At 44.5% G+C, this 16,081-nt stretch overlaps 1 protein-coding gene across 1 annotated transcript in view; it reads right to left on the reverse strand.

Moving 5' to 3' along the window:
• LOC147697031 (amine oxidase [flavin-containing] A-like) overlaps nt 1-16,081 on the reverse strand; it is a 562,294-nt gene that overhangs the window by 31,542 nt on the left and 514,671 nt on the right. Inside the window, exons 10-11 of the mRNA XM_086934108.1 lie at nt 7,357-7,410; nt 6,261-6,318 (exon numbers count right to left, since the gene is read on the reverse strand). Coding sequence (XP_086790234.1) covers nt 6,261-6,318; nt 7,357-7,410 — 112 coding nt within the window. The remainder of the gene's footprint in view (nt 1-6,260; nt 6,319-7,356; nt 7,411-16,081) is intronic.

Raw genomic sequence — 16,081 nt, forward strand, 5'->3', positions numbered from 1 at the left:
GTCAAGTCTGATGGGCTCCCTATGTGGGACAACTTACTGGGCCAACTATGACTAATCTTTTTTAACTTCTTTCATTAAACATTAAGGGACTTAATTCCCTTAACAAGAGACGCCAGATCTGGCGGTATCTTCTCCTCCAGGACCCGGATGTTATGTTCCTCCAGGAGACCCACCTCCTCCACACTGACATTCGCCTAATGTCACATCCTAAGTATCCAACGCAATACTGGGCCCGTTCTCCCACTAAAACTGCTGAGTGCCATACTACTTAAGGAAGGTGGGTAGGAATGCTCCTAAAGTTGCAAGGGATGCGGAAGGGAGGTTTCCTAAACTGCAACTACACTGAGACACACAGTCTCTGACCCTCGTAAACATCTACGCCCCAAACCAGAATCAAGACGCATTTTTACACTTACACCTAAGTGACCTACTAAAACCAGCGAAAGAAGCGATTATTCTCTGGGGGATTTTAACAAGGTATGGGACCCTGACTGGGATTGTAGTGCACACAAATATCAGGGCACTGGCCCAATGTCTGCAGCTCTTAAAAACACCATTACTGATCTAGGTTTAGTGATGTCTGGAGATATTAACACCCTGACTCCAACGAATTTTCATTCTTCTCCCATGCACACCGCTCATACTCACGAATTGACTATTACTTCCTTTCCCTTCCCCTGCTTCAATCATTACTCGCTGCAGAGATATTCGACATTTCTCTATCTGACCATGCCCATATATCGATATCACTTCAGCTCTTCAATCACCCAACGTATCACTCAACGTTGGAGACTTCCTCCGGTTCCGGTTTCCTGTTGATGTAGCAGATATCCGGAAAGAGATTGAGGCCTTTTTTATCCCAAACAATATCTCTGATACTTCGGAAGCAGTTAGATGGGATGCTTGTAAGGCAACCATCCGGGGAGTTATATCCTCTATTGCGATAGCCAGATTCCGAGTAGCCCACCTGGTAGATCAACCCTCACTAACAACATCAAGGCCTTGGAGCGCAAGGACCATGAACAACCCTCCCTTCAAAATAAATAGCAGCTTGCTGGGTTGCAAGGTCAGCTCTGTTCACACCGCACCAATAAAGCAGAACGCCTCGTGCAAACATTTTACACAGGGATGACAAGGTTGGGGATTGCCTAGCCCGACATTTGCGGTCCCAAACTACTCAAGCTAACATCTCAAAACTTCTGCGCACAGATGGTACTTGGGCCAAATCGGAGCTGGACAAGAGCATAACACATTCAAACTTCTACAGAGATCTATACACAGATGAACCCTGTCCCCCAGAGGAAATTATGGGCTTTCTTGACTCCTACCCCAGGGAACCTATCAGCCCTCATCACACAAACCTCTTAGACGAACCAATTTCACAAGAGGAAATTGCAAAAGCTTTGAAACAGCTTCCAATAGGGAAAACTCCTGGCCCTGACGGCCACCCTGTTGTCTTTTACCACACTTTTTATCCACAGCTCCAAGACCATCTTCTTCAGCTCTTCAATAATTTCACTGATGTCATGGGCCTTACTCCAACTATGTCAGAGGTTGAGATAGTGCTGGTCCCGTAGCCGGGGAAAGACCCTCCCTATGTACGTCGTACCATCCCATCGCCCTCCTAAATACAGGCGTGAAGATTTATACAAAATTTCCTTGAGAATCGTTTGGAACCTTTCCTCACAGGCTTCATAGATCCGGACCATCTTGGATTTATTCAACGTCGCCAGGGGGCCAACAACATTCGCTGCATAGCCCATCTTATTGGAAAAGTCCGTAAGAGATATATACCTGCCTGCCTGGTGTCACTAGATGCTGAGAAAGCTTTTTACCGGGTAGACTGGCGGTTTCTCAGGGAGGTTCTCATAAAAATAGAGCTGGGCCCCATAATGATTTCCAGGTTGATGGCCAATACACGCAGCTGACAACATGCATTTGCAATAATGGCCGCCTCAACCCCATCATCTACATATATCATGGCACCAGGCAAGGGTGACCGTTGTCTCCACTTCTATTTTCCCTAGTGGTAGAGCCTCTGGCGATCGCCATTTACAGCTCACCTACTATTTCGGCATCCTTATGGGAGGACACGAACATAAGATGTTTCTCTTCGCTGATGACCTCCTCCTATCTCTAACTACTCCGTCCTCTTCTCTCCCAGCCTTAGCTACACTTCTGCGCTCCTTTGAGGTTGCCTCAGGTTTTAAGATTAATTTAGCAAAATCTCATGACCTGAAACTCACCATACCAACCTCGGAGGTACAAGATCTACAAAACCTGCTCCCCCTAAAATGGTCTGTGAAGATGATACAATATCTAGGTCTAGACCTGACACTCTCCCCCTGGTTTCTAGCCAACTGGCCTAGATATAGATACATAGTCAGGGAGGTGATTCACAGATGGCATGGCCTACTACTGTCATGGTTAGGATGCATTAACTTTGTTAAAATGTCACTCCTTCCAAAAATACTATACTTATTTCAAACCCTCCCTACTCCAATCTCACAAAGTGATACTCTGTCCCTTAAGCGGGGTCTGACCAACTTTATCTGGGGCAAGTCTCGCACAATCTTTTCTAATAAGGTGCTGATACTGCCCGAGACCCGGGGTGTTAGCATTGAGTATTATTAGGCCTGCCATCTGCGATACATCTCAGAATGGGTAGTCTGGGAGAGTGAAAAGCACTGGTTTCATATGGACCGGGGAGTAGCCTGTAGACCTCTTCGGGACCTAGACTGGCTCCCTCGAGGGGCCCGCCCCCATAGGGAATAAATACCCACTCCTACAAGAACATTTTTAGACATATTAGACAAATTGGCGAGAGCCTGGGGCTTGACCTCGTTCACTTCCCCTAACACGTCCATAGCAGGTAGCCCCACCTTCCCTCTTGCTCTGCAACCTTGAGACTTTAGTGCTTGGTCGGACGGAGAGTGCCGGGTAATACAGAATCTCGACCGGGTGACAAATTCATCACTTTTGACCAGTGCAAAAAAAAATTCCACTTTACCGATGGGGCACAGATACAATACTATCAAATTCCCCACTGGTTACTCTCCCCAACCTACACGCAAAGAGCGACCAGGCAGCTCACTGCCTTTGAGACCCTAGTTCGAAATGTTGAGGGCTCGAGGGGCCTGATCTCTCATACTTATAAAGTTCTGAGACATTTGAAACAACTCCAACCCCACATGTACCAAAAACATGCAAGCGCCTCAATTTCGGAATTTCCACGGCAGCGGAAATCTTTCAAGAAGCGGTACGGCGCATCATTCAGCATATCCCAAACTCGTTCAATTACAGCAACGATATCTTGGCATTTGGAGAAGCTTGCAAGGACTACAACAAAGCACTGGATCTAGTATGCCATGCCCTCCTCAATGCCAACCTCACACTAAACCAAGACAAATGCGAGTTCCACAAGTCCACTCTAAAATTCTATGGTCACATCTTCTCCAAAGATGGAATGAGACTGGATCCTGAAAAAGTCTTGGCGCTAGCTGACACGCCACAGCCCGAGATGTCAGTGACATACGATTTTTCCTAGGCATGGATAGCTATTGTGCCTGCTACATTAAAGACTATGCGACCATCAGCTATCCACTGCGAGAACTCACAAGACAAAGTCGAAGTTTTCACTGTACAGCCAAGTGTGAGCACGCCTTCAATCAAATCAAAACAGCAGTGAGTTCCGCCATCAACCTAGAATACTTCAACCCTCGGAAAAAGACGGATATCACAGTAGATGCGAGCCCTGTTGGACTTGGGGCAATCTTTGCCCAGTATGATAACGACAGAGAACAACGTAGTTGTATGGGCTTGTGAGCATTTCCATCTGTTCGTCTATGGGAATCACTTCACGATCATCACTGATCATCAGGCCCTGATAACAATCTTCGGAAATCCCTGTGCAAAGATGCCACCACCGATTGAAAGGTGGGGAATTCACCTTCAAGACTACATGTACACCATCAGTCACTAGCTGGGGAAGGCGGAAAACCCGGCAGATTACATATTGCGACATCCGCAAGCCTCGACGCGGACAAGGTGCTTGCTGGCAGAAGAATATTTCCATTTTGTCATCAATCAAGCATGACCACCTGCTGTCCCACTCAATGCCATTATAGAAGCCACAGCTAAGGATGCCACGCTCCAAAATGTCATGCATCGAATTCACAAAGACTCGTGGAGGCTTCTAGAGAGTTTGCCTTGTGATAACACGGTTAACTTCAAGATCTCATATCATTCAGACACGTCAAGGGCGACCTCACGATCAGCGCCAATAGACTACTACTGAGAGACAGGAGAATCGTCATCCCTCAACAACTGAGACAAGGAACCGTCAGTTAAGCACACAAAGGACACCGAGACGTGGTGGCAATGAAGAAAGCATTGTGGGAGCGAGTCTGGTTCCCATCCCTTGACCAGATGGTAGAAACCACACTCTAAGACTGCCCTCAATGTCAACTCGTAGGACGTGAAGAACCGCATCCCCCGCTGCAAATGTCCGACCTCCCAGACCAGGTGTGGCAACAAGAAGCCGTCGACTTCTTTGGTCCACTGAAGTGTGGGAAATACATAATCGTCATCATGTATGAATATTCCAGAATACCTATTGCACAACAAATCTCATCCACAAGATCAGATGCAGTCATACCAGTCATCGATTAAGCGTTTTCTGCATGGGGAATCCCAGCAGTAGTGTAGACGGACAATGGGCCACCATTTAATGGGCACAAGTTTGCAGAGTTTGTGAATCACCTGAACTTCAGACACAGATAGATCACTCTCCTGTGGCCTCAGGCCAATGGGATGGTTGAAAGGTTCATGGCCACCATAAAGAAAATGATACAACAAGCCAAACTGACTCAACGCGACATCCAACCAGCGCTGAATGAAGTATTACAAGCATACAGGACCACACCACATAACACCACCAACAGGTGCCCCACAACTCTGTTGCTTGGAAGAACACCACGCACCAGAATACCAACTGCAGACGTTGCCATGCAACCTTGATTCCCGACCTTGGACCACGAAACCCTAGTGAGTATTGACAAGACCAAGAAAGCAAAAATGAAAGAGTGTGCAGACGATCGTCGACATGCCAAGGTATCCCACATCCGAGAAGGATACTGGGTACTAGTTAGACAGAAGCGGAAGACCAAGGCCAACAGTCGATATGGTGTCCAACCATTGCAAGTGATGAGGCGAAAAGGAACCATGATCACAGCCGCCTCTGGGACCAAGAGAACAGCACGAATTGTGTCACACTTCAAGAAATGCAATCCTGCGGTGTACACCCGAACAAACGAACCTGAATGGGACACAGACGACTCAAGAAGAGAAAGCGAAGAGCAAGAAGAATATCAACCGATGGTGAGTCCAAGTAAATGTAAATGTAAATGTGGCGTATTTGTATAGCGCGAACAGTGACCCGGAGGCATCCCGGCGCTTGTACTCCTACCACAAGGGAACCCCTCCTGGCTTTTCCTTGTGGGGTGTCCACTCCTGGGCATACCATGGTGAAACCAGGCATCCCTTGTGTATCAGGGGGCCTTTGTGGAGACTAAGCAAGCTATTGCCCAGAGTTGCAGCGTGGGACCCATGCTTAGAATCGGCACTGAGGCGAGAATATCCGGTCAGAGGAATTTAAGCCCGAAACCCGCCGAGGCGGGAATCGAACCCTGGTCCCTGGCCAGCGTTCTGCATCAAGGTCTGCCGCTCTAAGCATTGAGCCACACTTCTCAGAAGGGCGTCTCTCTCACTGACCACAGAGAACTATCCGGAGACCCACCCAGCTTATCGAGGAACTGTAAGAAAGCACAACTTGGAACACTTAAAATAAAAAAGGGGGGAGATGTAGTGTCGCTGTGTCTTACCTGGCATGTTACGCCAGGGTCATGCATGGCCGTAAAGGGAGGAGAAAGGGCAGAGGAAAGAAGCTGCAGATAGAGCTACAGAGGGCAGAATGAAGATGCTTTGAAATGCAGCTGGTGTCAGCATCTTTTCTTTAACGGCCCGACACGAAACAGGCGTTTTGGATCCTATAAGCAGTGTGAGATTGAACAGGCAAAAACGCAGTCAGTTGATTCCCCAATGTTTTAATAAGCTCAAAACTGTGCAACTTCCAACATAAGGATGAAAAGATGTGAAGCACTCTCTAACTCGTATACTCTTCTATACAACTTTGACAGAATAGCTTATATGGCGAGATCAAAGAATCTTTAACACAACCAGACAGGAGCAACATTACTTACGTGTAACGCTTCCTCTGAGCCCAGGACTTTGGCATACAGCTCACATATTCTTCTCTTCCTAAGTGCACAGAAAGCAGTTACAAGTATTACAAATTGATTTGACATAGACAGGTGTCAAAGAAGTGAAAAATGCTAGAGTTAATAATTACTGAATTACATGATTACTTAGAAATGCATAAACTCACGTTTTTTTTTGTATTTAGTGGTTTGGTTACCAAAGCAATATTATTAGAGGGAGCATCTCAACCAACCCAGGGAGAGCTAGACTGCTCTATGTAAAGATGTCTGTCATTGCAGCAGCATTTCCCTCCAAAATGTCTCCCACATGCATGGGGGGACCCGCTTCTGAGATAAAACTGTTGCGATAGATCTGGCATAAAATGTAGCGATGGTTGAGCTTCCAACCTGCACCTTAGTGCTGGAGATGAACACATAAAGCCTAATTTTCAGGGCACACATAACAAATGTTTCTGATGCCCAAGGAGATATCTTCTAGAATGTGGAGTAATATTTAAAGATTTGTTTTCTTTTCAGCACTGCCATTCGTTCGATAGTTGTCCCCGACAGAAGGCAGACCACCAAAAATGATGTCGGGAAGGTGACCCTCAATTGAGGAACTCATAGTATATCATTTCTGTCAGCAGTAGGTCTGCTGAGTATTCTGGATGGTAGATCACAGAACATCACCACCCTTTAAAAGTGGGGTTATGGTGGGAGTGGCCCTTAGACAATAGTGTAATAAAACATGCAGTTATGAGTATAAAACTGGTCTCATGTGATGGGTGCCTCAATAGTTAGCAATTGTGGTTCAACGCTAGGTTGAGCATATGATTGGTTCACAGTGTATCAATAATGCATCTTTCTTCCACCTGTATTTCTATCGGCATAACCATGTTACATTATTGTAATGGTGGCCAAACAATTACAATAACCGTGATAACGATATGCTTAACAGTATTTTGGACTTGTTCTTTTAACACAATATTGTAGCATCACATGGATTCAAAGGAGAGCTTCGTGTCACCCACGGTAAAACCATACACATTTTAATTCTGTGTTTTTCAATGGTAGGATGAAAAATGCTTAAAATTCTTACCTTTCTTCTTTGCTAAGGCTAGCCAGTTTCGCAGCCTTCTTGGCCAGAATGAAACTAAAGAAAATAGATAACACATTAAAAGGATATGGGTGTGCTGTTTCCAAACTACATGAATAGAAATTATATATTGGTATATTTGGTTATTTTTGAAATGTGGATGTTTCAAAATGCAATATTACACAAACAGCAAATCAGGTTAAATGTTAACGTGTTAGCATGACGAGGATGCATGGAAGTTTACTGTAGTGGAACTTTCTTGTGGATTCTATACACAGGTTAAGAAGAGACACCGATCTGGTAGTAGGCAGACCTGCTGAAGTGGTTCTCCATAAACCGCCCCAACTGCAGGTCTAGGGAAAGACATGTGGGACTTTTTATCATGATACACAATCAAATATAAGCTATGCTTGTTTATTTATATAAAGCCATGACAGCCTAGTTTTACGAATGTTATCTAAAACAAGTTTTGATTACAATTTGGCAATGACAAGGAAAAGAAAAAGTGAAAAGGAAAATGCAGCCTCTGCAGTCAGAGACAATCCCTGGATTGTAAAGGCTCTGTCAGTATAATTGCTCAGTGGGATTAGTCGTCTATAGTTTGATTCTTAGTACCATTATCATGTGTATTTGTAAATCTCACCCATTGGGGTATCTTGGCATTAAATAGCAGTTGTCTATTGTTACCAAACTCAAAGGTGCTCATTTTTCCGATACAAGGCATGGATCCACTTGGATTTGAATCTGCTACCATGAGGTAATGTAGTGGTTCACCGAGCCACTAGACTCAGCTATACAGAACTGAGACAGCCTGGACAGCTATGTGTTTCAGAAGCAAACACTAGGGTCGGATTGGCCTATAAGGCACTCAGGCAGTGGCTGACGTGCAGTTCTGGCAAGTCAGTGCATGGGTCGTTTTTTGGGCCATTTGAGAAATTGGGTTGTTGGTTGAGTGGGTGAAACACTACTCAAGCAACAGCCACAATCCTTGACAGGGTAAACCACACAAAGTCACTAAATTATCACGTGCTTCGCCCTCTGGTAGCTGGGCACAAAAGCAGTCAGGCTTAATTCTGAGGCAATGTGTCAAGTATTTATAGGGGACTCAGACAGCAATATAGTGAAAACACAGAGCAAGAAAATTCCCACATCAATTTTGAAAAATAGAGTAACATTTTATAAATTATTTGACACCAAAACAACAAACATTTAATCAGTAGAATCGGAGGTATGCAATTGCAGAGATTTAAGGGAAGTATAGCGCCTAAAAGCACAAAGCGCCACTCGCAGTTATCTGGTCGTGCAAGACTGGGTAAAAGCAGGAGGGGTAGCACAGACGGTTGTCGCTGTAGCATGAAGATCCTGTCAGGCATCGTAGATAATTGTTGCTGGAGTTTCACGTTGGTGTTTACCACGCACTGTAGATGCTGTGGGACAAGATGCAAAGCTCGTGTTGCTGATTCTCACTGGCGATTGCAGAAGAGCAAAGAGTCGTATTCACTCGAGGTTCACATCAGGGGTCGTTGTAGGCGACAAGATCTTGGCACAAATGGGCCAGTTTGCAGTTGTGAAGAGGCCAAAACTTAGGGATTTTTCTTTTTTTCTTTTCTTTTAGGAGTAGCTCAACTGATGCCACACCAAAGATCCAGGACTTGAGGGACACTTTTTGGGGATCAGGAGCTCACTCCAGCAGAGGCGAGCAATGCTCAGGCAGGTCTAGTTGCAGGTTCAGTACCACAGGTGAACTGGGCAGTTGCAGATAGACCTCTGGAGATTGCTGCGTCCACGTAGTTCAGAACGGAAGGCGAGTCTCTGACCCTTGGAGTCACTTCAACCTGGGAAAAAGAGGGAAGGCCCAGTCACCTTTCTCAGATAGCAGAGCAGCCCTCAAGCAGAAGAGTAGTCCTCTGGCAGAAGGGCAGTCCTTTTCTGTAGTATCCACAAGTCCAGAAGTATACTGAAGAGTGGGTCTGAGGGGCCACTATTTACACCTGGTGCCCAAATTGAAGTGGAAAAAGCTTCTGTAGTCTTCCACCTACAGGGGTGTCTGTAATTTCCTACCTCCATGTCCTTGTCCCAGTCTGTCTGCAGGCACAACAGGCTAGTTGAAGTCCTTTGCGTATGAGCTGAGGCATTGTCTCTGAAGTGCAAGTGTGACAGGTGACAGTTTCACCCCCTCATCATGCCAGGATGGCCCATCCTGCCAACACTCAGACCCTTTATTGTGTGACTGTCTGGGAGGAATACACAAAGACCAACTGCCAACTACACCTAATCTTGTGACCCAGGAACAGGTGCAGGCACTAAATGTTTAGGCAAGGAAAATGTCAATTTTCTAAAAGTGGCATTTTCAGAATTGTGACTTAAATTACGATATTACCATTAAAGAGGGTTTTAAATTACAAGTCAGACATCAAACATAGCATTCTTACCTGCTCCCAAACAAATGTTATCATGTATTAAATATTATATAATGGAAGAGGCTGGCCTTCCACTAATGAAACATGAATTTGAGAGTTTTTCCCTACCAGGACATGTGAAACTTGAAAACATATGTCCAACTTTTTAAATACAATACACTATGACATGTGGGCTGATTAGGGTCTACTTTAGAGGGGACTTGTGTGTATTAAAAAGAAAGGTTTAGGCCTGGCAAAATGTGTGTTTCGCCTGATCGAAATGGTAGTATAGTACTTCACACACAGACTGCAATGACAGGCTAGAGAAAGTTTTTAAAGGGCTACTTGTGTAGGTGGCACTATAAGTACTGGAGGGCCACTAGTAGCATGTAATTTACAAACCATCTGTGTACAGTACAGCACTTTACTAGGGACTTACCAGTAAATTATAAATGCCTTTTGGGTATAAGCCAATGTTACCATGTTTACAGGAGTGAGCACAAGAACTTTAGCACTGGTTAGCAGTGTTAATGTGCGAAGAGTCCTAGAGCCAACAAAAACAAATTAAGCTAAACAAGAGGAGTTAAGGTAAAATGTTTGGGTGGAACCACACCAAGGATGTCCGGTCTAACATCCTGTTTGTGGGTCTGTTACATGGTCTGCTGGTCTAGTTTTTTCTGCTGATTTACCTCATATTAAAATAAACATTACCTGCAGCAAGCTCAAATCCTTGCAGTCCTCACTACACTGCAAAACACTTATACAGCATGTATTTACAAGTTCAAATCTGCCTCACTTGCAAACATAGGCTATCTAATTCACTAACGGCGAGCACATTTATTTTGGTGCCTGCGCGTATTTTCTGTCCAAGTTAGAACCCGGCTAATACTGTTACTGAGATCTTAACCTACACAACAGATGTCTCCAGAGGGAAGCTGTGCTAAGATAATATGAGCATGGCGTCTCTAACGTGAAACACTTTCTGCTCCATTTAACCTGGCACTGGCCCACCCCTTCTCTGTACACAAGTGCTGTGCAGCTAGGAAGATGCTTTCTTGCACTCTAGTGGAAGTTTGCAGTATAAGACAAATGCTAGTGTCACAACCTCATTGGCCCCAGAATGCCTTGCTTGATATTCTGTCATCTCTAACCCTGCTACTGACTGGCTGGAAAGGACTCAACTCTGAACTCCAAGCACCCCAAGACCAGTTAGGAAAGTACTTCACAAAAACTATTGTTGACTTGAGTGTGCTTTGTGGACATGAAAATTAAAACAAAAGGAAAAAGGAAAGTATAACAGCTAGATTCGTGAATGGAATGTGAGTATGCAGGTCAAACTAATAACACCCACTTTTACTGTGCTCTGGCCATTTGTGCGCTGGCTACTTAAGGTGCAAGCAGTGAATTGTGCTTTGACCCTTACAGGCTGCCAGCCAGTGCATATACTCATCACATCTATGCGAGTATTCTTCACTCACAAAGGGATGCACACACTGAAAAGCACATCGTGGACCTTCCATTCCTCAGACTGGTCTTACCAAGTGCAGGAAAATGCAGAAAGCAGAGACCTCATGTTGGAAATGGTCTGTCTTGTGAGTTCCAGGCAGAACAGCCAAATACTCATTTTCTTTATTGACTGCATATTTAGAGGCAAAGAAATAGGCAACACTACATTTCAGAGAATGGGGCCTTAAGGCCCATCTACCAGCATTTCATGTTTTGAAATGGTGTACGTGCACATTTGTGTAGCGTATCCACAGGATTTCAATGGTACATGCTTTTAGAATCTGGGGTCCCGTCACAATTCTGAGTGATTAGAGTCCAGGGGCTGTATTACAGTAAGTGCCCGCTTTGCGTGCCCCTGTGGCACTTTGGTATTACAGTAGGGGGTGCAGATCATTGTGCGTCCTCTTCAGTAATACTGATAACGCTGGCACACTTAAAGCACCAGCACTACCTATAAGGGGCACTCCCTCATTTGCATGGGCGTGTGCCCTGTGCAAATGAGGGAATTCCTTTGCCTCAGCCGCCACGCCATATTACAGACAAGGGCACAGAGGCAAAGAAGCTCAAGGGGCGCACTGTGAGTGTGCACTCCGAGAGCAGACCTCTGGAGGGGAAAAGGGGGTTCGAACCCTCAAGACATCCCCTTGCAGGTAGGTGCAGTCACAGACTGCACCCGCCTGCAAGGGGATCTCTAATACCCTGTAAAAGTGCAGGCAGGTGCTGCCTGCACCTGGAAAACACGGAGCGGCTGCAAGTGGCCGCTCCTTGTTTTCACATGAATGCGCTGCCCTGGGGGCAGCGCAAGTTCGCAGCTGCTCTGGGGGCAGCACATTCACCGCAATGGGGCGCACTTTTATTGCTTGCACCGGGCACAACTTTTAATAGGTGCACCTGGCGCAAACATTGAAAATGCATAATATGGCCCCAGGTGGCCTGTTGATGTTGTAGTTACTTGTGTTTTACAATGTTTGGAGTTCAGTCCTATTGAACAGTGGCAGGAAAAATTGGAGTAGGCTAATCATGTATTGTTTAGTTAAACTGGATAATGACAGGGGGTACTCTGGGTGGCTTGTGGGGTTCAGGTTGTCCTCTGCACTCAGTGCGGGTGCATCCATGGTGCTACGGAGTTTACTTTGATTTTGGTGTATTTTTTTTGTTGCTTTTATACTGCATTTTCCACATGAAGCATGGGAATTGCAGGCCTATCGCTGGCTGTCACTGATTTTTGTATCGTGATTTGGGGCATCGCATATTTTTTCACGTTCGGGTTTCGCATTTATTCGGGGTCGAGTCAATTTCTAGGCGGTCATTTGGCGCGTTATCCTGCTACTATCGCATTGTGCCAACGGGTTGGGACTACAACGTTGACACTGTGTCATTGTGTCGCGATAGACTGCGATGCAAAGAGTGCGTTAAGTTAATTTGGAGTTGATTATCACACGTTCTTGAAAATATGTCCCAGGGATTCTTGTTGCTGTAAATGTATGTATATGTAACACAGACCTTACTCTCAATGCTTGCGCCTCAAAATTAAATAAATCTCCTCCTCTCCTGAAATTCTAAATGTCATATATCACCCATCCAAACTCCCCGCCCCTACCCCCTGGAAAGAAATGCACATTTAGTGAACAATGTGAATATCACTAATCAACTGTTGATATCTGAAATAATTTTCAGTGGAAAACCAAATCTTGCATTTAATTTACTTAACTCCTTCTAACAATGAACTAATTCAACACTGCAAAAACACACACAAGCCAAGAGATCTACTATAGATCTCATTATCTCAAATATGCCTTTTTGATCTCATTCTTAAATATCACAAACATTGGTCAGCCAGTAACTGAGATATCATAAATCTATGACACTAAAATATTGCTCTCAACAACGTAATTCTGAACGCTACCAGAAACCATTTCACCTATCTCTACACTCCAAGATGAGAACCATGACAAAGTCCAATATAAAAATGTCTTCAATAATCCATTCAATAGCATAGTACCTTGCATGAAATAAGGATGAAATTACAAACCTCGTCTCAATGGTTCTCAGGACAACATAATATTGAATGAAAATGAGCAAGGATGTAATAGAGAACTTGGAGACACTGAGGGGTCGATTCCGATTTTGGAAAAACCGCTCCGAATAGCCGTTCGGAGCGTTTTTCTCGTACGAATCGTACCCTGCAGCGTCCCCTGTACGTACGACAAAGTACGATTCGTACCAGGAGCAGGACTCCGTACGTATCGTACAAAGACCGTACGACTCTAATCTCCGCACAAATTCACCCCGGAACCCGCTGTACGCGACATCTGTACGATTCGCGGCTGCTTTTTCCGACCCGGCAAGTACGATTCATCTCGGGTACACACTGTACGACCCTTTTCCTACGGGAGCTGTAAACAGCCGTAAAAGCAGAGTTCGCCGCGTAACAGGTACGGAACGCCCCCCCCAGGTACAGCGCATACCCCCCATGATCGCAGGGGTATGGCACGTACCCCTGCGATCATGGGTGGTACGCGCCTTACCCCGCGATCGCAGGGTGTACGCACCGTATCCCATGTTTTCTGGGTGTACGGTGCGTACACCCTGCAATCGCGGGGTACGGTGCGTACCCCTCATGATCGCAGGGGTACGCGCCATACCCTTGCGATCATGGGACGGTACGCGCCGTACGGTGTGTATGTGATTGTGCGCTTTTCCGTACGAATCGCCCTTACCTGACGTGGACCGTACGAATCGCGTGCTGATTCCCCGGGCCGGATCGTACTCGTCGGGTCGTACGGCATGTGTACGAGTCGTACGGTTCACTGTATCAGCCCTGCAATACGTACGGATCGCGACGATTTAGACGGATTGACGGAATACGGATCGTACTACGCGACTTGGACGGACGGGTACGATTCGTACGGCGATGGCTCCGGATGAAAATCGTACGGACATTTTTTTACCAGGATCAGAATCGGGCCCTGATTCTGCCTGTAAAAACGAAAATCAGTTACAAGACATTTTTAAAGAGAAATATACAAAAGCGTGCTTGCACCAGTCAAATATGTCAGCAATTGTTCACATTCCATTACTGTTAATGACTCACAACCTCATGAGAGGATGTTGTGCATTAAAACATCAATCCATTCAGTTTTTCTTCTCCTTTTTTACCAACAACCAGTTTATTCCCTTAACTAAGTGGGAATTACAATGAAACTCTCAAAATGATCTAATAAAGATTATTGCCACTGTGAAACCATCTAACCATTGCACAGAGCCTTCTCTAGACATGAAATTCTATTTTGTATTATGCAGAACAAAGTTAACTTTCATTTAAGGTATACCCCTGACTGTCAATCAAGTGAAGCTTTATCAATGCTGAAAAAAACGTCAGACAACTATGAGGACCTTACAATTTCAAACATTTATGAGGTCATTTCCACGCATTGCAGGTTACTGAAAGTTGTGTGTTTATGCAATTTAAAGCATACATCAATGAGAGCAGCCTATTTGAGGATGCTTTACATAGTCTAGATAATGGCAACTCTAGCCTACTTATTCTTCTTGACCTGTCAAATGAGTTTGACACAGTAAATAAGAATACACTTCTCAAAATCCTAGATGACAACTTGGCATTAGTGGCAAACTGGCTTAATTCTAAACTTGGATTTAATCAAAAGAAAAGGACACTTGTAACAATTCTAAACCATTGGTTAGAAAGATGGAACACCGTCAAAAACTCAATGTTGTTCGTATTTAGCGGTATATATGTTTCATCCGCCCCACATTGAAGTTATGGCAGTTATCATTGGATGTTCCAATACGTGCTCTTTGCCTGCCTCATCCAGAGGCACGTATGGTTGTAGAATGCAGTGTCCAGAGATTAAGAGGTTTCCCCCCAAAAACTTGTGTGAACAAGACAAGAGGTAAAGTTAAAAAAGGAGAAAGTCACCCTTGTGCTTTAATGTGAGGTGAAATTCTGCTTAGCTAAAAAAAGATTGATACTGCAGAAAGATCGGGTTACTGGATCTTTTAGTATTTGTAACATAGATTTGTCGACATGTTTCAGCTCCCTCTGGCCCGCCAGGGTCTGTGGAGCTTTCGTCAGGACTAACACACATTAATTGGATACTTACTCGATTAGTGTAGTAATTTTAGAGTTCTCACTTTTTGGTACTCTATTATTTTGACTCTCCGCAATCTGTAAAAAAGAGAGATATACAACAGTACATATAATTCAAACGACTGTTTATATGTGTTGGGGGGGGGGGAAAGGAAATAGGAGGATGTACATTGATATCATCCTATTCAAATATCAGCGTTTATTTCGCAATGATATTAAATGGGAAATTGTTAGGCGAAGGATTAAGAGTTAAATTAAGCAACTGCGAGTTACATCATTACGTTGTAAATAAATTATGTGGTGAAGAAATGACAGTGTAAACAATTGGAGCTCACTAGGCCTCATCTTAAATAGTGTGTTTGTAAGCTATTAAAAGGTATGTATCTGGGTAATTGCTGGTTCGTTAGATGGCAATCTTATCATATTGGTGACTCTGTTGAAATCAACTAGAAAAAGAAAGTTTATTTTCTGGGTTCTCTATGACGATGTAGTTGTAAGAGAATAAGTGGTTGTGGGTATATTGAATCTCCGAGTTGTCATCATCAACTATATACAAAGTGGCAATCTGCACGCTAGATGGTTCTGCTGCCTCAATTGTTCGTGTCTTAAGGTCTGTTGTACATAGACAAAGCGTTGTGAAGCCTTAATTTCATGATTATTTTGGTCTTAATGTCTATAAATAGTGTTAACGGGGCTTAGACGTTAGTAAATC

This window comes from Lissotriton vulgaris, chromosome 8 (genome assembly GCF_964263255.1).
Source record: "Lissotriton vulgaris chromosome 8, aLisVul1.2, whole genome shotgun sequence".
NCBI classification, from domain to species: domain Eukaryota; kingdom Metazoa; phylum Chordata; class Amphibia; order Caudata; family Salamandridae; genus Lissotriton; species Lissotriton vulgaris.